We start from the raw sequence: 25,663 nt of genomic DNA on the forward strand, positions 1-25,663 counted from the left end.
AGGCAAGGTGGAAGCTATTGGCTTCGTGCTCTCGGAGCACTCTGGCAGTGTATTAAAGCAACAAAGGAATACTCCTCCACCTGGAGAAGAGAATTGCAGAGATCAGTCAGCAGGCAGCTATTTTGGAAACACCCTATTTCTTTACAAAGAAAACCAACCCAAATGGCTCTCTAGTGCGTAGCAGCTAAAAACGCAAGCTGCAACCATGTCTTGGTTTATGTTTTGAAGTTTTGAAGTTATGTTTTGAACCATGGACAATGGATTTCTAGTGCTTAGACCTGTAGACGGATGAGCTGTTATGCCTCCCATAAATAGTAACCTATAGTTGCATGCAAAGAGAGGGAGAGAGTAAACTTGTTAATTATTTGGAGGCAGGAGATTTCAGGCTTCTTAATGGCCTTTTTAACTTACTGTTTTCGATATATAACTGCGTATTTTTTGATTGTGAGGATTTGCTGGGTTCTGCAAACTTTTGGAGAATTTGTCTCTATGAAACCTGTAGGCTGGATGGATAAAATAACTATGTTGAAACACTGTCAATGTTGACATTATTCTGTACAGTAAACAATTTTATGGCTTTGCCTTCCATAACAGTGTACATAACCTTTCTTGGGTTCATCAGAGTGCTAATATATGCTGACAAAACATCAATGCACCAAGTATAGCCTGTGGACTTACTGAATTCCTGCCTGTCCTATAGGTAATGTGTAAAGGCTACTAAGGCTGAATGTCATTATTTTTAGTGATGAAGGAGGGCCTTCAAAGTACCCCAGATGAGTTTATGAAATTGCTCTCCTGACTGAGAGGAAGCAGGATGAAGCTGGTGAAAATTATCCTGTCTTCTTTGTGCTGTGCTTTGATATACTTGATCTCTCTGAAAATGGAAAATTCAGCTTCTGCTGTCCTCAGAAGATAGTGGTCCTTCTTCTTTTAGTTAATATGTTGACAATATACTATAGTTGGAGACATTGGCAGATGTTGGTAACCAAGGCTTTTTTGGAGTGAGTGGCATTAAGGCAGGAAAATGTCAAAGCCCAATTTAGAAAAGTGATTTGATCACAGGTTGGAAAATGCAAGCAAAGTACCACCCTCAGAAAGAGTTGGTTACTGTAAGTGAGGTAGCAATGGGGCTTGGTTGGAACATGGTGCAGACAGTGACAAAGAGGCTGTCTGTGCTGATTCTCAGAGATGTTGGTCATTCCAGGATGGAGAGTGGGTCAGCAAGTGTTATTTTAAGTGCTGACAGAGCAATAGGAAGAGAGGAGTGGGTAACCTTGGTGATGAAAATCATCCTGGCAGTTTTCTTTGTGCAGAGGGTGAGCAAGGAGAATCCAAGACGGCTCTTTACTTTGTGCACAGAGCTCTGCCTATTGGTATGGCAGAACAGCAATTCTCGTGTGTGCGGGAGCAGCTTGACATCATCTGGATTGACTGGGCTTGGGCTGAACTTGTCTGAGAGTTGGGACTAACTCTTCATTGTGTTTGCCTATGGTCTTAGGACACTTTATAGTGATACGAACAGTGAGCACTATGAGTGATGTCAATCCCATGGTCTATAGCCTGTAACTTGAAAAAAGCATCTCCAATCCAAAGGGAGCCAATCACTGGAGGAAGAGTTTTAAGAGGGGAGAGGTCAGGAGCTTGCTCCAGTTAGTTTTCTTAACAAATATTGTGAGGTAATCGATGTACCTTTACAGGACACAGAATGCAAATATAAATCATCTCTTGTGGTGCTGTTACTGTAAGAAAACAGAATATCCACTCTGTACCAGTGTTGATGAATGTGTTTCTACATCTTCCTACTTTTGTTTTTGAACACTTAGGTGTTCTGTGCAGCGGCTAGCTGACTCTTTTCATCAGTTTAGGATGGATGTTATCTGCCTTAGCCCACAAGGAGAAACTGAGCGCAGTGATTTTGATTTGTTTGAAATCTTGGGTGAAGTGCATGGTGCAGTCAGGAATAGCTCATCCTCAAAGGGCTATCACTGCAGGTTGTTGCCCTGCGGTTTCTTCAGTTAAAACCTCTGAGTTTGGATGGAGGATTGCAACTGCTACAGAAAAAGAATTTATTGCAGCCAAACAATCCCCTTTTTATGCTTCACCAAAAAAAAAAAAAAAAAAAAAAAAAGCCTTCAGCAGAGTATTCAAAGGAAAGTACAGAAATAAAGCAGGCATTCTTAGACCAGGGTGGCGCAACATGAAGCTACAAAACTAGAACAGGTCTTTTGTGTACCCTTTTTTTTACAGACGCTACTCTCTTATGACTCAGCCATAAGGATGACCATCATTTCCAGCTACAAGATTGGAAACAGTCTTGCACCTGTTGCACATTTTTCTACGTTGTATTTTATACCTGGCACACAGAGATCAGAGACATGGGTATATCTGTAAGGTGCTAACTTCAGCCTGGTGAACGTGATTGCCTTGAACGGCTTCTGAGCCCATTCTGGGGTAGTTGAAGTAATCGAGAATGAGAAAGTGGATCTGTGTTTTGTTTTGTTTTTCCTCCTTATTGACTGTGGAGTGAGCAAAGAGAGTTGATGTTGTAAGGCAATCCAATATGACCACACTGAGTCATGTCAAATTTGAGAGGTGTTTCCTAGAGGTGCAGGTAATGGTGAGAGTGCTCCTCAGCAGCTGTCAGAGAGAGGTATTTGAGGTGAGCCTCGAAGGAATGCAGTATGACCCTTGCTGTGGGTATTTTGCAATATAGTGCCATTTAGGGGAGGTGGCGGCAAAGCCGTGTGTTTCTGTGACTAGCTGTATTTGCTGTTATCTAGTCATGCTTATCTGTATGTTGCAGCGATATGGAAGAAGTGATGTGTTTTTGGAGAGTATTCGTTCAGAGACCGAGTGATGAACCTTTTGTTTGCTGTCATCTTCAAGATTCAGGAACTCTAGCTCTGGTAGGGTCTTAGAAAATCCTTCTTCTATGCAGAGTGGGATCAGTCCTGCTCAAATCACACCTCAGATGGTCATCTAACTTCCTAATTTTTTCGGAGAGGTCTGTCATTAGTGATGGATTTCTATTCAGTCTGTGGTAACGCTTTAAATTCCTCACTGTCACCATATTTTTATATTGGTAGTGTTGAAGGCTCAGGACATCCAGTGTGACCAAAATGTTTTTAGATGTTTTTTTTTCTAGTTAGACTCAGTTTTAGAGTACGGCAAATAAATGCAAACTCTCACAGACTTCAGTGAGGTGGACACCTGTGAAATCATAAACAGGATAACTTGAGCTGAGCACTCAAAATCCTGGTTGTCTCACCTCTGTTTCTGTTTCCCATTTGCCAGCTCAGGATGCCAGGGATAAATTCAGTCACTCTGACATGCTGAACAAACATTCCCCTTTCCAACTGGATGGATGTGACACGATGTGGATTTCCAAGGCCACACAGGAAGTCTCTAACAAAACGCTGTATTGAACCTTGATTTCCCCACGTCCTGCCTTTGCAGGATCTGTTAAACTTTGCCAGCATATAGAAGCACACAAGAGGTGTTCTGTTCATGCTAAGTGTGAAACTGCCAGTTCCCATTGTCCAGTGATCTCAGGGTCTTGTTGATTGACTAGCCCCCAGGAATAACTTCCTCAATTTAAAATGTAGTGCTAAGGCACTGGGAGTGTCTTCCTGTCCATGCTGGCTTCCTTTGTCCATTTGTTCCAGAGAGACTTGATTGTACTGGACTGGGAGAGGAGATCTTGCCCTGCTGGGCCTACCTGCTGGTTCTCTCCCTGAGCACAAAACCCAAGTTCTTTTCTGTGCGCTAACCTGCTTGGCTGAGCAAGTCGCTCAGTGGCACTCACTGGGGCAGAGGGGAAATGAGGCTTCAACAGCACCTGAAATTTCCTTTGTACTTTATGTTACGTGGCTTTGTGCTTTCCTTTTTGACTGCTTTCTTCCAAACCCATTTTAGTATCCTCCACGGAAGAAAGGGCTGAGAATGGAGATGAAAGGTTTGTTCTGTTGTTAGTAAACCCACTCCCACTGGTGCAATTTGTTGCAACTCAGAATTAGTTACTGTTTTCTGGATCTTTACCCTATTCATAATTGAAGGCATTGCACTGGGGTTGATAGATGCAGCAGAAGTCAGAGGCATTTGTGAGGGAGGAGAGGTCAGGAGATGAAAGAAGTTAGGAGCAGAGGGCCTGTATGTGTAAGATGTGATGGCAGCTTCTTTGATGCTGCATGGAGTAAGGTGTTGTCTGGCAGGGTTCAGCTCCCCTGGCTGTGGGCTTAGCAACATGGTTCTTTGTCAGGGCTGCACTACCCTAAATTCTGGTGTTTCAGGGGGAAACTTAGCTCAATTAAGGATTCACAGATTGGATTTATTGGTGATTGCTGATCTGCATTGAAAAGTTGATTCATGGAACTGATCTCTATTCCGTGTGCCCTATGCTCAAAAAGGAGCCTGGGAACCAATGTATGGAGTGTGGCCATTTGCTTCTTGGGAGTGCTTGTTCCTGTGCTCCTGGAAAAAGTGGTTGAATTGCAGCCGATGAGATGCTTCCTTTCAAATCTGTCAAAACTGGGTTGCTTAAGTAAAGCTCAGTCAAGTCATGAATCTTACGTTCTTCCTGCTGAGAATAACCTGCAGCTCAGATTTCCTTAAGCAAACTGTACATCTTGCTATAAAACGTGCTGTTTTTCAAGGCTATTCCATACCTTTTCTTCGCAGAATGTCAGATCTTTTATATAGAAGAATTCAGGCTTCTTTGTCAGTTCTGTCATATCTCTCTTCCTGGACCGTATCAATTCAAAACTGACTGCAGTTAGCTTTACCACAACAGCAGGATTACAGATATATTCCTGATAGGAAAGGAATGTGTTGTGTTATTATCTCTTAATCTCACCTCCCTGGATCCTTGGGTGCTTTTAATTTAAAGCTTCAGTTACAATCTGAATCCCATGGTCCTTGTTGCTTTTATCGAAGTGCAGAGAAAATGGAGACGGAATGGAATTTTGGCTCTGTTTGAAGAGGTTGTGGTAGTTGATCAGGCACCTGTAGTCCTAGCTTATGAGAAATGCCAGGCACTTGCAGATCGAGTGAATGGTCAGAAGGGGCGTGTTTTCTGAGTAACACAGGAAACTGTGTTCAAATATATACTGGGTGCCTGAGGCCAAAGACGTTGGCTGGGATGACGTCCTCATCTTGTCACTGTGAATTTTTGGGACAGCAAAGGTTAGAGTCCGCAGTGAGGCTGGGGACCTCCTCTCAAACCCATCCCACAATGTACTTTTTTAAACCACCTCATTTGTAGAAAGTATTCCCTCTTTCACCTAACTTTGCACCTTCCTGAAATGGCTACTTTCCTTATGCAGGATTGGGACTTTTCAGGTCAAGGGCAGACCAAGGAGCCCAGCCATGGTTGCTGCTTAATCTTTTAAATGCCACGTCTATGCTGCTGCCTAGTGTGGTTTGCCTCCAGACAGCAGCTGTCAGATCACACCATCTCTGATCTGCCCCGAGATTTGGGAGCCACAGTGGGGCTCTGACTCCTACCCTGGTAAATCTGCTCCATTAATAGCTATCAAAGAGCCTGAAGTTTCCATCCGAACTTCATCTGGCTTTGCAACAAGCTGGGGGATTAGAGACCGTCACAGGGGAAGGGAGGGAGCAGCCGTGGCTCACTCGGAATAGCCTGACCTATGACGGCATGTACCAGCCTGGGGACGGGAGTTGTCCTGTGAGCTCACAGGTTATTAGCAGAGAGAAAAAGCATGCCTTCAGTTAGCAGCACACCCAGGACCATCTGCTTGGTGTAGGGGCTCTGGGGGAATCTGTTGTTATAGTTTGCCTGCTCTACTCTCTTGGAAGAGCTGGGAGTAGGTTTGAGGGCCAGCCTTGTGGAGCCATCATTTTATACTGCTCAAATTGCGTTTGGATTTGACATCTGTGTGGGTTGTGCCATAGCATGTAATAAAAGGACCAGCAGACTGCATAGCTGAGACTTTTGTACAGGGCTTGCAGATATGGGGTGCAAGCCTCTGTGTAGCAATGGAGGAAAATTGAGAGCTGGGCCCCTTCTAATCCTGGTTGTTTTGTAGAACATGTGCAGAGCCTGATCTTCCCAGCTGGTTGGATGATCCCAGACTGATGTGCTTGTTCCCCTGGCAGCAGATGAGCTCCTTACACGTATGGGAAGCGGGAAGGCAGGCCATCTCAAAGAATAGTCTGTGGGTATGGGTGCACTGAGGCTGTTGTAAACCTTTGACCCTCAGTGACATATTCCAGATTCCTTCAAGTTAAAGTCTCCTTCCCTCCAGGCCTGAAAGCATCTTGTCTCCTGATTAGCCAGACAGATGTATTGCCTCATACAAAGCTGCTTTATATTCACAGCAATTTTCTTGATCTTCTCATTAGAAACTTCATTCCTCAGGCTTTGCAGCTTATGTTTTTGCTAGGCACTTAACATTGCTGATGGCGCTTCTGGTGTGATGGTGCTTTTCATGTATTAGAAATTAGAAAGTCACACATTTGTTGGGCAATCCTTGCCCTACTAGATCTGGTAGCATAAGGAAGTACAGCTGAGCTTGAAGCCTTTGAGCAGTGTTCTTAGAAGAGGTTCACCATACTGCTTCTGGAATGCGAATCCATATTGAATCCTTCTCCTAGTTGTTAGAATGGCAAAGAAGCATGTAGCCTGAGCAGGAGCAGCGTTCCCATGGCATATACCCACCTTCACTGATGCAGGTGAGCAAAGGAGGTACCAGTAGCTGATGTACAGGACTCTGCCTGTCCAAACAGTACAGCTTTTCTTCTGGTCTCCAGCAAACTTGTGTGTACCAAGGGTTTGGAGGAAGGTGGGAATAATTGTGCTGTCTGCATAGCAAGAATGCTTAGAAGCCCATTAAGCATTTATAGCTGCAATGCTTGCTGCTGTCACCTGAGTTAACTCAGAAGGTTTTCAGTCACAAGCTGTGGTTATATATATATGGAGTCTCCCTCTCACCTTTGGTTACACATGAATATCTCAAATAATCCTGGAGCTGAGGAGGGGCTGCTGAGCAGGAAAAAAAATGGAAAACAGTGATTCCTTCCTGGACATTCAATCCCAGACTAAATAAAGGGATTTATAAGCTGAATGACCGTACTAATTACCTGTGCCCAGCTCTAGAGTCAGTTACTGCAGTCATGGCTAAGCTGGGGAATATGTGTGTTTATGTAGGAGTGGGGAATTGAGATTAGCCTCACAGACTTAACACAAATGCCTTCCTCCCTGCCTGTGCAGTAAGATGAGAGCAGGCCAGTAGGTGAATGTTGCATCCTGTTGTGTGGACCTTCACAGTGCCATTTTGGGAACTGAAAATGGAAGTCTAATCCTTGCCCTGGAGGAGCATAATCCTCTTTACGTTCTCTGAAAAGATCCATGTGTAGTATAAGGGGTTGGAGGAAGCTGATTCAGGTGGCCTCCCTGAAGGGACTGATGACAGAAAAGCTGAAGCAGGTTCTTGCTTCAGTCCTCTGAACATAATGGTTGAGATCTATGGATAAAGGTCGGTTGTGTTCAGCAGAGCAGGATACTTCTGCTTTCCAGTGATTTTTGCCTTTCTGGAAGTCACGCTCTTAGCAGCCAGCACTCCCTTTCTTGTCCAAGCATTCCCTCAACATTCCCTCTTTATTGCACACCTCTTGCTCTATGGAATCTCATGTGATTGAGGACTGAGTAGATTTTTCTGTGTTTTTTATTGGCACTACAAGACAAGGCTTTATTTTTGATTAACAAGGATATTGTAATCAAGCTTAACCAGCTGTAGTTTGTATCCTTGTCTCCCTGCTGCTGGAGTTACTTAAGGCACAGCAAATACTGCTGCCCTCCTCTACAGCTGCAGTTTGCCTGGGACCTGCCCAGAAAGTGAAGTACTTTGTTCGTGGCACCAGTGTGACCCACTTAACTGCACAGAGTTCATTAGAAGTGAAGTGTGATAAGGGAAGTACTCTGATAAGGAGTTTTTTGCAGGCTGTGTGGAGCTGAGCTGTGGTGAGAGGAAAAGGGCTGGCTGCTGACACTCTCAAATGTGATAGTGTCACATAGGCTCATGGTGTCATGGCCCCAAATATTCTCAACAGCCAGCTCCTGGCAAGCATGTGCACTGTGAGAAAAGGGGGGAAGAATATGAGACTTTCACTACTCCATCCATTGTCTTTTTCCTAGGACATCTCTACATAGCTTTCTGTGTTTTAGGGCAGCACAGTCCAGCTGTTCCAAGAGCAAAAACCCACCCTGTCTAGACCAGTCTTGTGTTAAACCAAAAAGAGCGAAACCACAGAAATGAAGGCATGTTAGGGATGTGGTTTGTCTCATGTTGGTCCAGGAGGTGCATTAGACCCATGAAGAGCAAACCTCAGTCATGCTCTTCTGTAGAGGAAAGTATTAGAGGTCAGAGTTCATCCTGAGTCATCTATAAATCCTTTTTCAAACTGTGACTATTTGAAGAAATACTGCAGAACTTCTAAGTTAGTACAAGAATAAGGAAGACTTTTTTAACCTTCCTTCTTTACAGCTTCATGAGCAAGAACTTGCAGTGGCTTCTGTTTGTCTGGTTTGTTCTATCTGTGTTCTGTGTTCTAAGTCTCTAATCTTTTCCCTCTCTTTCTACAGGTCCTTCAGAAGCTTGGGAAAGCAGACGAAACAAAAGATGAGCAGTTTGAACAGTGTGTGCAGAACTTCAACAAGCAGCTGGTAAAATAATTAGAGATATGTAATTTCACCCTGGGTTTCAGCGTTAGTTTTTAATTATCTGCTGCAATAGGCAGTTAGAGCATGTTACATTAAATGATGCCATAGTCATATTGAAGTGACCCATAATTCTTAATGGTCCACTCATGAGAAATCACACTCTCTTCCAAATCCCCTATCGTGGAGTGAGTATATGCTGAAAAGTAATGCATATTTTGGACCAAAGTTTAGGGGAAAAAAAATACTTCAGCCAGAACAATTCCTTCAGTTAACAGCTACTTCACAGTGTAATTGGTTTGCTGGGCTGGACGCAGAGGTAAGGGAGAAACATTATTTTTTTTCTGAAAGATGGGTAGGAGGGGAAACAGATTAGAATTGAAAAAACAAAATGGAACAAGAGTAAATTAAGTTCCTGAAGTGCAACAAAAGGTGGAAGAGAGATGAACAGAGCAAATGGAGAAAAAGAAATGTCCTTCTATGGATAAGATCTATATGCAACTTTCTCTCCATCTTTGCACAATCACTGAGTCAGGCTTGAATCCTCAGTCTTTCATGTTTCTGCTTCTGACTTACATTCTAGCACACAAATATTTCAGTAGTGTAGCAATCCCTCCTCCCATGGACAGGAGTAGGATTACTTCTTGACCTGGGTGTGTGTTGTATCTGTAATGTTCAGGCACCCAGATGAGGGAAGGTTACATCAATTGCCCCAGGGAGTTTACAAGGCTGACTGTAACTTGGTGGGCTTGATGCTAGGAAAAGTGCTGCTCTTGGCTCACAGCAGGAAGCGTGTGCCACCCCAAACTGCAGGTGGTGCTGGAGAAGGTCTTTAAACCCTTTGTGCCCTGGCATAGTTGGGGCTTTTTTCTGGAGCTGTTAGTGGCAGCTGCATTGTATCTGTTTAGACTCAGCAGATGTGGATCTGTGTCCCAAAATTGTCTGAGATGGGATTATCCACAGCTGAATATAATGAAAATCTTTCACTCTGACTTGGACTTCTATTTAACCAGGGCTCACTACAGATTCCTGGAGACTTATGATCATTTTCTTGGCAGAGATAGTTGCTGTTACTTCAGAATTACATGTAATATCTCTGCAGCATGTCTACCCTTGGAATTCTCTAGTACACAGAGGAATACGGTTTGGCTACTTTCTGGGGACATAACATTACCAGATGTGACTGTTCCCTATCATTATTGAGACTGTCAGCAATTAGGGAATCTTTTTTTTAAGGAAAGCTGAAAAACTTAGATTCAAATCTGTTTGGTATGGATTTTCAGTTTCCAAAGCCATCAGTCCAATGGTGCATTGAGAAGCGTAACGAAGAGCTACTGCCTCTACACTCCTTACAGCTCAGTTTGTTTTCCCATTTTGCAAGGACAGTCCAAACAATTTATTGGAGGATCCGGAGGCTGCTGGGCATTTTCTGCATGTTGTCTGTTGGTTTTGTTTTGACATGTGGTTTTCCTGTCGGTAACATAAATGAAAGCAATACCTATTTCACAGTGCAGATCATAATAGTGAGTTATCTGGATTGTCATCTGAGATTGAAGAGGTGTTATGCTGATAAGAAAGGGGAAAAATCCTTTAACTGTATGTGTGTATATACAACCTTACTTTTGTTTTGAATGTATATACTACATGCATGTGGTGTGGTATGGCTGTGCGTGAGATCTCAGTGTCCTTTCCATACAGAATGTGCTCTAGTCGGAAGCATTAAGTCTGGAGGAAAGATGATCTTTCACTGCAGACCTGTAACAGAATAGCTGTTCTGTGGAACTCGCTGGGTTGCAACCAGAAAGTTTTTGAAACAGGAAGGGACTTTGAAAAATAGCCTTATGGCAGTAGCCTTGTTTGCTCAGTTGGTTAGAGGCTCCTCTGATTCTAAAGACTGTGCCGGGTCATGCTGGCGTGCATTCTCTGGTGGTGACTGTAAGTGAATGGTGAGCAGGTCTAAAAATAGTTTACTCATTTTATAAGGCATCTTATAGTCCTTCCAGATTGTGGATGAGTGGAGAGAAGGGAAGGCACTGCATTTTCCAGATCATTCTCCATTCAAGTTGGTAACAGATATCACTCTGAGCTCTGAGTAGCGAGAGCTTTTTAGCTCAGGCACATTGGATTGCTACGTGACAAATGAGCTGAACATAGCCGTGCTTCTGGGCTTCAGGGCCTACAATTGGCCCTCACAATGGATTCTCTTTGGCAATAAACCTCCCAGCTTGTTCATTGTAAGGCCTTCTCTGTCCCAACATCACTTGTTCCCAGGCAGCAGCACACATAGAATGGTCCTTGGGGACCTGGCAGCAAGACACCTGAGGCAAAAATGCAATGATTGAGACGTGCCAAGAATTGGCTTGTCTTTGCCTGCATCTGAAATACTCTCAGGAGTGAGCGAGCAGGAGGCTGGTGGCAGCCCTTACACCTGGCACTGTCTCATGTTTCTGTCTGGCAGAGCTGCTGAGTTTTGATACCGTTCAGGAGTTGCCAGTCCTGTGGAAATTCAGCATTTCACACCAATTGCCTGAGAGACAAGCTGCTGCTGGTGTGCTGTGCATCCATATCTCTGCCTGGCTCAGCCTCAGCAGGGCAGGCTGTGCAGCTCTGAGTGTCCCTGTGGGGTTGCAGGTTTAATTTTTGCTCTTGTGCTGTGAGTTTGGCTGTGTCGCACCTAAAAGCTTCCTTATGGGCAGAGAGGGTGCCATACACGTAGGTAAACCCAAGAAGTACTGTTTGTAAAATTGAAATTGTTATTTAGTCCATGTCTAACTGTTACTGAAAAGGAAAGAATAAGAATGCAGTTACAACTGTTACATACACACCACTTCCTAGCATTGTGCTTTCCTTCTCACTGCTCCTCTGTGTCCTGAGGTCAGTGTTTGTTCTGGCAGTAGCGGGGTCTTAGGGTGAGTTGCCAGTATCCAGCACTGCCAGCAGTATGATGCTCATCTCGATGATGTCATCATTCTCTTTCTAGGATCCAGCTGGGGTCGTTTTTGTATTTTTTCCAATGTGTTTTTAAGCTACCTTCCATGTCTCTATTTCTCAAGTCCTCTGCTATCCTATGAGACTTGTATTCCTCTCATGAATCTCATTATGAGACTCATAACCCATTCTACATAAAATAACTGCTTGTTATTCCCATGTTTGTAAAACAAAAACTAAACAAAACCCAATGATGCTGTACCAACAAAAGTAACTAGAAGGAACACAAAGTAGCACTAGCTACCAACTCAATTAGGGAAGTTGCTGTTACTGCTAAGCCATGCAAAACAGAGCTACTGGCTGGTCGAGAAAAGTTTGGACAGATTAGGATTGATGCCTCTCTTCTGAGGCCTTGCAAATGGAGTGCAAGGCTTGTTGCAGAGAATGGCAGTACTGTATTCCATGGTTACAAGATGTCTGGTACAGTGCTCACAATTGCTAATTACTGTGCAGTTGTCAAGTTTAGACTCAGAGCTGGAAAACCTGGGATGTTCTCTTCTTCAGCCCTGTGATAAGGGCTGTGGCTATCTATCTATCTATCTATCTAAAGACACATTGGAAAAACATACAGAAATGTCCCCAACTCAATCCTAGGAAGAGAATTATGACATTTTTTCTTTTGAAGCTGGGAGGGGAAATGCTTTAGGAAAGCTGACTACTAATAAGAAACAGCTCTACTGAAAATTGCATCCTTAAATAGTGCTGAGTGAAAGGTATGGTGAATGAAAGCACACACACACACACACACACACACACACACACACACACTCCTTCAATAAAACAAAAAATTGTGAAGAACTCCTAAAAATGCTGTTGTGGTTTTTCTCACAGTTATAAGTAATAGGTGATTCATTAGGTCTTTGAAGAGAGAACTCTCCAGTGTTCCCAGCATAGCATTTCTTTTTTAAAATAAGCATCTTCCTGCATATACTGCCCTTGTATTTTACCTGGTTGTGTTACAGGTTTACAGGATTGAATTACACTGGTTGCTAGCATGGCAGTATCTGCTCACACATGGCTACACCTATGTGTTGCAGCACATCAGGCTTTTCACAGTGCACATTTCTTTTGTGTTTGATTAGAATAACTCACTGTGCTCACTTCCACATCAAAAGCCAGTGCTGTTATTCTGGTGCTAAGATTTTATGTCATCGGTGAAAGGATGAGAAATTAATATGTTGGTCAGCTAGAATTGGCACTGACCTTCCATTTTGGTCCTAGTTTTTCTTTCCTTTTGTGGATTTTTTTATTGTGAAATATGTATACTATTTATTTCTAATATCTTTACATTCTACATTTTAAAATGACTGCAACGGTGTTTCTTTCCTGAGCATCTTCAAGTTCAACTATACCTCTGTAACTTCCCTCTGCAAGCACTTATACCTTGTGTTCTTCAATACCTTCACTGATGACCTTCCCTGCCTTACGGCTTTTTAAAACCTCAAAACTGTGTTCAAATTTAGTGACTCTTAAAAATGATACAGCTGCATTATAAAAATATATAGAACTGAGAGAATTTACATACTCATTTCTTTTGTACCATTTCCCCTTCTGAACTGACATTTGCTAATTCTAGTCCATGAATTCTAGTGCTGCTTTCTTGCCGTGGGCATAATTGATGGAGCTACTGGTGGTCCTCTCTGTGTGCTCTTTGATTACTGTGGCATCTCCCCTCTGACACTTTCTGATTGCACCACTACAAGGTTTCATCTGCCCAGCTTTGCACATTTACCTTAAGCTAGCAAAGAGCTCTGTTTACTTGCTTTATGTTGTAAGACACCCTTAGGACTTTAGCAGCTGTTATGGCCGCTCTTCCTTTATTCTTGTATGCTCTTTGGGTCACTTCCCTATGCTTTTCTTGCCAACTAAGGTCCAACTGTCTTTTATGAAGGTAGACAGCTTTTTGCTGTCCCTCATTTTCTTTGCTGATGGCAAAGTAGAAAAATAATAAATGTGAATTCATCCAGAACTTTTGAGGCAAGGAAATCAAATCAGAAACATTGTTTGGAAGCAGATGGATTTCTTCACAATGCTATACTAGCAATACCATTTCAACAGCTGGACAGATTTAGCTTCTGCTTAGAAAGCACAGCTGCACCAAAAGCACAAAGGATCTGGGCAGGAACTCAGTTGAGTGAAGAGGTGGCTCTGTTGTAGGGAGAGCTGATAGGAAACATCTGCTTGTGAAGTTATTAGCTCTGAGGCAGCTGTCAGAGAAGTTCTGTGAGCTCTTCATCTCTGGAGTTGTCTTCAGCTGTCAATATTCGTTGTACTGGAGGCCCCCTCAAGGTACAAACTGGGAAGGAAAATGAGGAATGGTCGTGGGGACATGGATCTGACTGTGCTCAAAATGGAAGAGTGATTGTATTGAGGAAAGTGTACGTGTATGCATGTCTGCCTAACTTTGCTGTAAAAAATTCTTTCTAATCTGAGTTCTTCTGCAGCACTTATCTGTGTTGTCTGAAAGCTCAAGCAAGCAAAACTCAGACTAGTGTCTGGTTTTAATCTTTTGTTTCCCAGTATGCAAGGTCTGCTGTTGGCAGGCCACTAAGACAGTAGAGCTGAAGAAGAAAATTATTTCTTTATTTGCAAGCCCTGCAGTTTAAGTAGGATATTTGGTCAGGTCAGAGACCCCTTGTGCTCTCTTTGCACAGGGGTTTTTAATTAGAGTGTTACAGGAAAGTGGTGAACTAAACTTCTCCCAAAGCAGTACCAGACAAATGTGTCTCCTATAACCTGCAGACTCCTTTCAGTTAGATTTGTTGCACAGAACTACTAACCTTTTTCTTACAAACTAACTATTGTTTTTTGGACTATTGTATTGAAACATTAAAGCTTCAAAAGCAGTTCACAGCTTCACTGACACAAAGTTCATCAATAATCTGGTGGCGTTGTTGGCCGAACATGCATGCAAGTTACCAGTTGTGGACCTACCAAGAAGATCAGAGGATTGCGTGGTTGTCTTGTTAATGTTTGTTCAGGCTGGTTCAGGGCTGATGTTTGGCTCATCTGCAGGGTGAATTTTCTTTCCTTAGAAATGCTCGATTCCTCCCTCCTACTCTTTAAATGGGAAAATAACTGATGGTCTTCTCCTGCTATTCACAGTCTGAAGGCACGAGGCTGCAGAAGGATCTTCGAACTTACTTGTCTTCTGTAAAAGGTAAGATCAGCATATGCAGAGGTGTTTCTTATCCTCAGGCATGGGTTTTAGAATAGAAAGAGCATTCATTTGGAAGAGACCTTCAAAGGCCAATCAGTCCTGACCTTTCCAGAGCTAACCAAAAGCTAAAGCATATTAAGAACAGCATTGCCTATTGAACACTGGCAGGCAGGAGTCATCAACCTTCTCCCTCTAAAAAAGCCTGTTTGAGTGTTTGACTGCCCTCATGGTAAAGACATTTTTCCTAATGCTTGGTCTGAACATAGTGTTTCCCAAAACCAATGGCTTGCAAATGGTAGTCAGGTCTACCCAGCTCCGAAATGGTGCTCTGGAGGCAGTGCTGTGTGGGTGCTCACAGTGTGTGTAGTTACTGAAATGCATGATAGTGTTTTCATGGTCCTGAGTGAGGACTTGAACTGTACAGACAAATGCAGAAGAGGTCATCCTTGTCTGGTTGGGGGTCGCTTCAAGAGTTTCTCAGACAGGATGGGATTGTGCTTTAATGCTGAGCTGGTGGTGCTCTCTTAGCATATAGATTCTCATATCTTCTGCCTGGGGAAAATGAACACACAATAGTAAATGTGACTGCATTCTTAGTTCCTTTTTTTCCTGTGATTACTTCCATTTTTGTGTTATTAAGGGGCAGACATTCAGCAAGTCCCATCTTAGCATTTGTTGAAGCTTATTCAAAGCTTCTTGCATTGAATTTCATTAAGGGATAAGGGATTAACTGTTTCCTTGTTTCTGAGGCAGTTATCTCTTCTTTCCTAGCTATGCATGAAGCCTCCAAGAAGCTGACAGAGTGTTTGCAGGAAGTTTATGAGCCGGACTGGCCTGGGAGAGATGACACAAATAAAATAGCAGAGGTAAGACTCAACGGAGGATGTAGACTCACTAGGCTTGGAGATGAGGAAAGGAGATAAGCTTTGGAAACTGCATTAGTGAACTGAATTCCTTCAGATGTGCATCTTTGTAGTAGGAATCAAAGAGACAAGGTGTTGGGAAGAAGGGATGGCTGAGGGGATGTGGCCTGTATTTGTTTCCCAGACTCCTGAACACTATGAAGAGCCCTGTACTTATGCATACAAACAACTTTGTTCTCTCAGCAATGGCTAAAAAGGGGCAGAATAAGCCAAAAGAGAATCTGTAATTAAGTAACTGGGCATGTTTTTCATTCTCTCTGCAAGAGGAATGGGAATATAAATCGATTCCCAAAGCATGATCAGAGCAGCTGTTGTGTAGCTGCGATCAACCTCCCACTCATAGCACTACCACCAGCTACTGTATTTTACTTGCCACTTTGTTTGACTGGGCCATGTGTCCCCGCAGCCTGCTCTTCTCCTCATCGTTTGGTGAGGTGATGCCTGTCCAAATTTGCCCAGGTGTTTTCTGTGGAGTGTGGGGCACAACGCATCATTTGACAGCTTGGATCTTCCTTGGCATTTACATGCAGTGGTCCAGCTGGAGACAGACATGCTCTGCTGTCTTGTTCAGCTGTTTAACTGAACAGCAGCTGTGGCAGTTCGGCTCTGCCATGAGGCTGCAGCTGTTTGTGGCAGCAAGGAAGGCACAGGGAGGAAAGCAAGACAAAGACTGTTCCCTTCCCTGTATTTTCCCTGCAGAATTCTCTCTTGAAATAATATTTCCATCTTACCCAGGAAATACTGTCTTTAAAGCAGATAGAATTAAGCAAAACCAGGATGTTTCCAGGTCAATTCTTTCATTAATACAGAAACTTTATATTATGAGGTGTTATTGCAGTAAATGGAGATGTAATTCAGCTGGTTTGGCTTCACATTCTCTATTGGCCTCGTTTCTTCTTGAGCTACCATGGTGCCTCCTAGAGGACTGTCCTTTCTGAAAACTCGAGCCAGAGGGGCTAAAGGGAGCAAGAATCCTGAGACCTAACTGCAACTCCTCTGAGAGTAGGCAGTAATATTTTCAGCCTCCATCTTCCCATTTAATGTCTGTCTTGGCTTCTCTCCTTCGGGAAAAGAGAACTGGAAGAAAAGTACTATTCCTGACCAGAAAAATAACACCCAAAAATTTCTCCATAACATGGGCAATTTTTCTGAGTAGTTTTGCCAAAACCATTTGGCCAAATGGAAAAACAGGAAGTAGAAGTAATTTCCACTTAATCCTGGTTGTTGATGGGAAATTAGCTTGGCTAAGAAAAATAAAGGATAATGTATGTGTGGCTTAGAGAGCTAGCTTTGAAAAGAACCTCCAGGAGGCTGTGGAGGCAGGTGGTGAGGGCTGAAGAGCGCTGTGATAGCATTCTGCTGCTTATTATATTCCAGAGCCGCAATACAGTGAAGGAGAAAACAGTGCAGTGGTGTCAGGTGTCCCAATTTTGTTGCTGCTGGAGGAAAGTGACTTGGGAGGAGGATATGAACGGAGCCCTGACCTTCATCTTCCCTTCTGCTATATGGATTTGGGCTAGTTTTGGGCTAGCACTGCTGGGGAAAAGGCAAACCCTAAAAGGAAGGTTTCTGAAGGATGCTGTATCCTCCAAGTGGCTCCCTGAATTAGCAGCATCAAGCTGCCTTTTCTGTTTCTACATTTCTGCCATGACCTCACTTTTCATCTTACTTTTCTGCTTCTTTGTTTTTCCAAAGAAATGACTGTTTCTTAAGAGCTCTGGGGTCTGAAATTACTAACTGTAGCACTTGCAGAATGCAAAGCTCTGTGCTCTGAATAGTTAACTCATTGCTTTTGTTTTTCAGAACAATGATCTCCTCTGGACAGATTTCCATCAGAAACTGGTGGATCAGGCTCTTCTGACCATGGATACATACCTTGGCCAATTCCCAGATATCAAAGTAAGATTCTCTTTAAGTCTTTGATCTAGAGTCATTGCAGATGAAATCTCATAAGCATTAGTTCTTTGCATCCCCGTGTTTTTTAAAAAGGTATGTGTACTGTTGCAAAAGTTCCTATTAGAGCAGCCAAAGTCTTTGCAGCTCTGGGTCGTATGAAAGTACTATTTTCTCCATTAGGCTTGAATGAAGAATCGGGGGGAAAGATGCTGAAAAAAACCCCCTTAAATGTATAATGAGAACTTGTAAAAAAAATTGATTGTATCACAGTGTAGGAGAGTGGTGTCAGGAGCAACTCAACAAGCTCTCAGTTTTTTCAGTCCTTTGTTATTTTTTAATTTCCCTGTAAGTACAAAACATTGAGGAAACAGTTAGTGGCAAATATACTTTATAGATAGAGGCCAGCGTGAAGGACAGATTTCTTTGTGTTCCCTGAAGTCCTGCTGTGCATATAATCAGCTCTTTGCAGAGAAGGAGGAATGCTGAATATAGGTCTTTTGGTGGGAGATCAACCTAGGTTTGAATGGTGTCCTGTAAATTCCCCTTCCCCTGTAGTCATCTCTCCATTTGTTTTGGGAAGGTTATGCAGGAAATGTCTTCACCATATGGAAGCACTAGTAATGATATCACCACATGGAAGTATCAGCTTGGCTTCTTTCCAATGAAAACAACCCTTTTCCCACCACATGGTTCTTAAAGAGTTTGTCAGTATTTGTTGCTTCAGGAGGATCGTGCTGTATCGAAGGGAGGCAGGACATAGGCTTGTAAAATGAGCCCTTGACAGCAATGTCATTGCCTCCTGGGGCTCCTTGTTTTTGTTTCATTTTTGCAACCTCTTCTGTTCCTGGAAATGTGAGGTGGGGAAGGGCTATTGCTTTCCAGCTGCTAAAGGCTGTAGTGCTGATCATACCCTGTAGTGTGATTCCCATATGTATCTTAGCAGCGCAGAGACCTGTGTGCTGCTGCTTCTTTAGTGGGCTCTCTGTAGGTTCAGACTTCTGCCCTGCTTCTGACTAAATTGCATTTTATCAGCCCTAGTGACTGTGCACTGGTTAGTAACAGCAGTGTCATGTTTCTTCCATGCTTAGCATCTTTGGGATTTCATAATCCTGAGGTTGTACAGTGTGATTTTAAAAGGAGTGTGAAACTTGGACCACCCAAATTCCACCAAAACTCAAGGGATGAGCCAATGAACACTCACTGATCCTTTCTGACTTTGGAATGGGTCGAGAGATAGCTCTTACTGATATCACAATCTTCAGGTGATGCTCTAGAATATCAGAAGTTAAAGTTCTTAAGGGTGGCATGCAGGAAAGAAAAAGTAGTCATGTATAATTAATGAAATACTTCAGTTGCTGTGGTAATAGTTTTGTTTTGTTTGACACAAAAAGCTTTTTTTTTTTTCTCTTTTGCTTTTCCTGGAATTCTGGTGTTAGCGTGATGAAGAAAGATGATGGAGAGAAAATGATTTTAATTTAGTTAAGTGAAGGCCTGTTTTTTGTTAATGGCCCAGTAACAAATGTGTGTTGCTAGATCATGCATGTGTTGTTTGTTAAATTCTAACGTGTTCCGAATCTTCTTCTGCTGTTCTGATGGGGCTGGAAAAATTCCCTCGAATTTTTTAGGTTTCCTACAGGATCTACAGCAGAAATGTGAAAACATACTATTCCTTTAGTAAGGAAAACATTTTTAATGTTTGCTGGGGGGAAACAAAACAGTCTCTGCCTTTTGTAACTTGAAGAATGGGAGCAAAAAAATTCAGGATCCTTTCTGTGCAGGTCAATATCTCTAGCTTTCTGAAGTAGGACTTTTGTATAGTCTGTTATTTAGTGTTTCTGAGTGAGTTTTTGATTGTGATTGTGGAACACGTAATGACAGTGCAGGTCTCTGCAGTGAGCCCGGAGAATATGAACCATAACCTGTTTTCTGACTAGCTGTGGGATTGGAAAATGTCTGTCTTACACTAAAACTGGTGCACTGTTTCTACCAGGTTTGAAAACAAATATCAGCAAGAAAAAAATATTTTTAAAATTGAGGTTCAAATTAAGATGGATATATTGTAAGAAATAAAAACATCAAGTTCAGCTTCTGTCATTGGTGGTGAGTAGCTACAGCTGTCCTATAGTCATACACAAAACCTTACAGGCATCCAGAACTGGGCTAAGTCCTGTTACTGCCATCACAGGCAGTTGCACAATCAGTGAGTACTCCAGAAGGACTTGCTGGATACTGATTCCTTGCAGCACTTACATGTATGCCATTCTGACCAAAGGAAGGCATTCATTCCCATAGATCTCCCACTTGGTCGTGTGTTTAATCTGGACCGTGTGGAAGATGCATTAACTTGCATCTTGGAGACACCGGTGCTGGAAGCCCCCTCCTACAGCCCATCTCGGTGCCCAGCTGGCAATATTTCTCAAGAGGAGTGCAGGCTGCCGCCATGGGAAGGTGTCTTTTGCTGGCTGTGGCTGAGGACTGGATCAGCTTCTTCGTGATTCCATTCTTGGAGCAAGCTGAGTGCTTTGACATTGTCTGGGTTTGCGTGTGGCTGAGATCCTGCAGATTTCTGTGACTCACGCAGTGCTGCAGCAGTGTTCACTGAAAGCTTAGAGGAGCATGTGTGGGAGACGTGCAAACTGGTCCCAGCTGGTCTGGCAAAGAGATCAACCCTGAGTGTGGTTTTGCAGTTTATCTGCAGGAGTCTGGGGAGAAGAGACCATATCTCCCTGCCAAGGGCTGTGGGGAAGATTTTGCTTTGCAAGTAAATCCTTGATGCTGATTCCTCATCTTGCAATTTCAGTTTCCCCGAGTTGTATGATTAATTTGAAACCTTCCTGGCTCCTTTGTGTCCTCTTCATTCAAGCTCTTCAGTTAGTCTTCAGCTTGCTGATCACTGACAGGGCATTTAGCTCTCTGTGCTACAGCTGGGCTGGGAAGCCCTGTGCTCTGACTTATATCATCTGGGTTGTTTGTAGGGGAGCACAGGGGGAAAGGGCGGTGGATAGTTTATAGCAGAGCAGCCTAATGGGCCTGAGTCCCTTGGCACTTCTCTTGCTCAATAGCTAGTTACAGTGGACCACTGGTCATGACCGTGGTCACATCAGCTGATCCATACTTCTGTCTGGATCTCCTGTCGCAGGGTCTGAAATGCTGTCGTAGGCATATCCTGAGCATGTGGAAGAATGCTTTTGCTGTGCTGGCAGCAGAGATGCCTTCTTGTGTTGAACCATCTTTTGAGCTTCTGCATGAGCTGGGGCTATGGACTGGTTAGTTAGAGAGTGGCAGCAGCCCTCTTGGCCCTGAAAATGAAGAGACAGGTACCTGCAGGTTGCAGGCATCTTTTAGCACTTAAGCAGCACCTGAACTACAGCTCTGAAAACATTAATGTCATTCAGAGGTGGGGCTGTTGTTGTATAGATCTGTTTGTCTTCCCTGGCTGGATGTTCCTGAGCAGCTCCCTCCAGGGTGGTTGTTGCCATACATGGCTCCAGGGCAGCTTTTGTAGGATATCCAGTGGAAGTCCTCGTGCAGGCAGAGCATGAAGCTGGGTGAACAGGTACAAGCAGGGAAAGCTGGGGGGATGAGAGGGGGATCCTAAGATTGTGGTTTTGGCTGCTGGGTTGTCATAACTCTTTTTCTCCTTCTTTTGTAGTCTCGCATAGCAAAGCGAGGAAGGAAGCTTGTGGATTATGACAGTGCCAGACACCACTTTGAAGCCCTGCAAACTGCAAAGAAGAAGGATGAAACCAAAATTGCAAAGGTAAAGCAAACAGAAGGATGTGCAACTCTCCTTTCATTTGGGAAGTCTGCTTTTTGCTTAATGAGCAGGTGTAAAGCAAGCATGTACCACTTCACTGGGTATTCTTTGTTCAGAGGGGTGTTGTGGTGAGGTTTGCCTAGGTGTTTCCTTCTCACCTGTTCAATTCTCCTAGAAGGCAGGATGCGTTCTGGTGTCTCAGATCACACCCACCATCACCAGTTGGGCATCTGTCAGCATCGCAGCAAGGCCCTGACGTGTTTTCTCAGGTGTTGCAGAACCAGTATCCTCTATTGGAATAGCATGTGCCCCTCTGGGGGAAACAAAGCCTTGCAATACCACAGTAAAACTTGCCAGCTTGTTTGCTTATTAGGGTTCTGTCTCCCCATATTAAAGCAAGAGTGACTATAAGAGTTTGAGTGTTTCTTGAGGTTGGTGGCATTTCTGAAGTCCTTTGATACTCTAACCTGTATTTTTAACCAGGCTGAGAAGTGTTGGCACCCTTTGCTTTGCAGTTCAGGTAGGAAAGATTAGGGCTATGTGAGAGGCAATAGTATATCTACAACATGGAAAGAATAAAGATGCTTCTCTCCCCAGGCTAAAGATTTGTGTTTAATGTCTGACAGTATTTTATTTTTATGCTGCCAGTCATCAGTCACCTGCTCTCCTAGCACATGCACTGTGATTAATCCTGACAAACAAAGAGGAGAATGATTGATGGCTCAGGTGTCATTGCATCATTTGTGTGGCAAAGTGATTCGTGGTTATGTATGCAAGGCATGAGGCCCAGCCAGTTACGTTGTCTGTTGAAAGCCATACTGCAGTGTGTTCAGGGGTAAGAGAGGTATTTCCATGGGGCGTGGTATTGTTTTTGGTATGTGCCTCTGGGATCTTTGCTGCAGTGGCAGTGTGGTAGGAATTCATTTACTCTGATTGGTAGCTGGTGGTCTGCACTGATCTTTGTCATTGCTGCACTCTCTCATGCTGCCACAACTGCTTGCAAAAAATATGTTTTTATTGAGGGATGGTTTGTTGCTCTTTAGTTAACATATGGAAAAAGTTGTACAGGTTGAAGAGTGAAGTGTTGCAGTTTAGGAGATGGTGCTCTGTTCCTGATTCAGCCCATGCAAGTGCCTCTTAGTACTTTACTAGACTTCTTGTGAGCGAAAATGAGTGTCTGATCACATCTTTCTCCCTCCTGTGCTGTAGGCCTTAAGTCCAGGCAGTGTATCATCTGTGATGCATCACTGTAGCCTGATCCTGTAAAGACAGGAACACTGAAAGTACCCCAAAGCTATGTGCTTGTGCTCTTCCCAAAGAGGCAGCCCAACTTCTTGATCCCACAGCTGCTGCCGCCTGCTCAACTCTGCTGAGCCTGCCAGGGCAAATTGTGCACTGATTGTAGGGAGTTCACCTCTTCATCCCTGTGACTGCAGTTTTGCGACCTGTGAAGTAGGGATGTTTCAGTGTAAGGTACTTTGAAATGTGATGATGGGCCCAGAGGGAAGATAAATTTTGTTTATGACACAGCATACAAATGCAAACTTAGTTGTGTGATGTTTCATGGTATTATAGTAACACGACCAGCCTTGGGAATGCCTTTTGGAGATATGCAGTCTCTTCTTGTTCTTTAATATACGATGTTCTTTTCCCAGCCAGGACTCCTGCCACTTATTGCTAAACTCACAACATGCCATTAAAATAAACTGCTGTGGACTTTCAACTGTTGCAAGTAAATAAATGACACGATTAATTAATCCTGACCTCTCTTCAAGGAGCTCCCACTTCACAGCCATGGCTTGGAGTACAGTTGTCTGTGTGCTAGGCCACTAACAACAGTTATCTGTTGCTCTTTGCAGCTGCCCGGCTAGTCTACAGTATCCCAGCCCACACTGGAGCATTAATTACTGCTAAACTTGGCATGCTTCAAAGGATTCATAACTGATCAATCCCAGGATGTTTGTTTTATTCCTATCGCCTTGGTGATACTGGTTTGACCCAGCCTCTCAATACAGTCTCTGTGATTTAAATTTTTTTTAATCCCCAAAACAAAATATATGTTTGTCTCTCTCTTGTATTCTGTTTTTTTCTCTTTTCACTCAAACATGCTCCCATCCCCAAGCCTGTTTCGCTGCTTGAGAAAGCTGCGCCTCAGTGGTGTCAAGGGAAGCTACAAGCTCACCTCGTTGCGCAAACTAATCTGCTCCGAAATCAGGTGACTGCTGATTTACCTGGCTCTAACCCTGCATGCGCTGTCTTGGGCTCTAGATTGTACTATGCTACTAATGTCTAGGCAACGTTCACTCTGGTCCATGTGTTAAGCCTGTCCTTAATGCTCCTGCGCGGCATTGGGCACACAGAAGTTGCTAACCAGTGACTGGTCTGAATCTGTGCCTGCCCTGTTGATTTCTGACCAAGTGCATTAACACTAGGCTATTGTTTTCCCCCCATAAAATGAGATGAGGATGGAGAAACGCTGTGGAATAATGCCAAGATGGAGGGGGGTGTAGTGTAGTTCTTCCAGTTATTCATTTCTTCTAAATGAAGCAGTCGATTTTTACTGTTGCTGTTTAAGAAAGAAAAAAGAGGGAAACACTGAAAAATTGGCTTCTTAACTTCTGCTGTTGAGTAAAGCCGGAAATAAAGCATTGCTTCAAAAACAATTTCTGTGGCAGCTGAGTTAGGTTGCAGTACTCTCCTATGGTAAAATCCCAAATCATCACTGGCTTGGCTTTGCTGGTCTGAAAAAGCCATTTCCAAAAACTCAGAGGTTCAGTCTGCATAGAAGAGGTGGATTCAGCCCAGGGAATTCGTAACCCTCACAGTATACCTGGGAAACTCCAGGTGGATGTCATGGTTGCATTACGTGGCAGAAGTTGGGAAAACGTTTAGGTTATAACATCTTGAGGGAAATGAGTAGGGAAGTAAGAGTAGTCCAGATTTCAGATTGAAAATTTCCTAGTAGTTCTGGAGAGGCACAGCCTCCTGATGAAATTTCCCTTGGTATCTGTCTTGGAGCTCAGAACAAGAACGAAAGCAGTGAGAAGAAAATGTTATCAATAGGCAAAAGAATAGAAGATCGTTACTCAGAGAGCACGAGTTACCTGCTGACAAGGCCCTGGTCTTGTTCAAATGCTTGTACTTTTTCCATGTCATGGTAAATGAATTGCAGTTTGGAAATACAGGAAATAAGAAAACTGACCTTATAGCGCACCTGGGATTTTCCGTCACTTTGTGATGGAAAATCTAGGAAAATACTAGGTTACCACATAAATAATGCCTAGGGAAGGAACAGCTGTGAGCAGTCCTGCTTAAGATGCATAGCAAAGTGAGGAAATAAGTATTCATTCTCGCTGGAAGGGAGAAGGACGTTTGGCAGGCTTCCCAAGGCTTTCCCTGTGCCTTGGGTATGCTGGGAAGAATCTGTTTGGTTCTGGTTCTTGACTGATCTGTTTAGCTGGTGGTACTTCTGGAGGACTAGAAAGGTGGTAGAGGATATTTTAGAAGCCACAGATAAATTGGTTCTTCCTCTTCTCAAGCTGGCTGGTGTGACTGGGAGCAATACCACCTCCCACAGATTACTAGCAGAAACAGCATATACAGGGGCTCCCTCATTCATTTCACTGTGATCTCAGTGTGCTGTGTAGTTAATTGATAATTTTAATCTGCTGGGTGACTTTGCCCTAAAGCAGGTAAGAAGGGATGTATGTCATCTTTCTAGCGGCTCTATTGTAGTGGCTTTAATCTGCTAAGTAGTGTTAATATTTTCAGTCACCCTGTATATTTTCAAACCGATTTAAGTCCTCTAAGTTGTTCCTCTTTTATTCCTTACATAATACTACTGCTAACCTTAAATTTTTGTCTTTCCAGTTATGGGAGGCTTCTTTTTTTTTTATTTTTTTTAATTTTTTTTATGTGTAGCCTGCAAATTTCAAGAAGGATGATATGTTTGTGTTCTGAAGCTGTAGGTTTCCAGGCTTAGCAGGCAGAGAGCTTAAAAAAGAGAAAAGCTTCAGTTTTTGTATTCACCTGATTCTTCAGACTAAAGGTGTTAATGGCAACCCTAAATCTCATTAAGCTCATGATAAAAGCAAGAGGGCTGATGACACTGCATTTATTGAAGAGCCTCAGAGTGTTAAGTCCTGCAAAGATTGCTTCTGTTTACCAGCAGCTATGTTGCTTTCTCTTCTAATTCCTCTTACTTTACAACCTTTAAGCAAAAATGGGGGCAGCAATACTTATTATTTCTAGTATTAAATTAA

The 25,663-nt window shown here is 43.2% G+C and overlaps 1 protein-coding gene across 6 annotated transcripts in view; it reads left to right on the forward strand.

Moving 5' to 3' along the window:
* BIN1 (bridging integrator 1) overlaps positions 1-25,663 on the forward strand; it is an 84,399-nt gene that overhangs the window by 27,641 nt on the left and 31,095 nt on the right. For 5 of the 6 annotated variants that reach the window (XR_006170318.1, XM_042827144.1, XM_042827145.1 and 2 more), the window contains exons 2-6: positions 8,603-8,683; positions 14,771-14,825; positions 15,597-15,691; positions 17,552-17,647; positions 21,297-21,404. Coding sequence is in view for 5 of the 6 variants with exons in the window: in XM_042827144.1 (XP_042683078.1) it covers positions 8,603-8,683; positions 14,771-14,825; positions 15,597-15,691; positions 17,552-17,647; positions 21,297-21,404 (435 nt within the window). In the remaining variant the exon portion in view is untranslated. Of the gene's footprint in view, positions 1-8,602; positions 8,684-14,770; positions 14,826-15,596; positions 15,692-17,551; positions 17,648-21,296; positions 21,405-23,508; positions 23,617-25,663 lie in introns of all 6 variants that reach the window. The other variant, XM_042827150.1, reaches the window with a different exon arrangement.

Source organism: Centrocercus urophasianus, unplaced genomic scaffold, assembly GCF_019232065.1.
Source record: "Centrocercus urophasianus isolate 14NV4802_14NV808 unplaced genomic scaffold, USGS_Curo_1.0 seq_28, whole genome shotgun sequence".
Classification (NCBI taxonomy): Eukaryota; Metazoa; Chordata; class Aves; order Galliformes; family Phasianidae; genus Centrocercus; species Centrocercus urophasianus.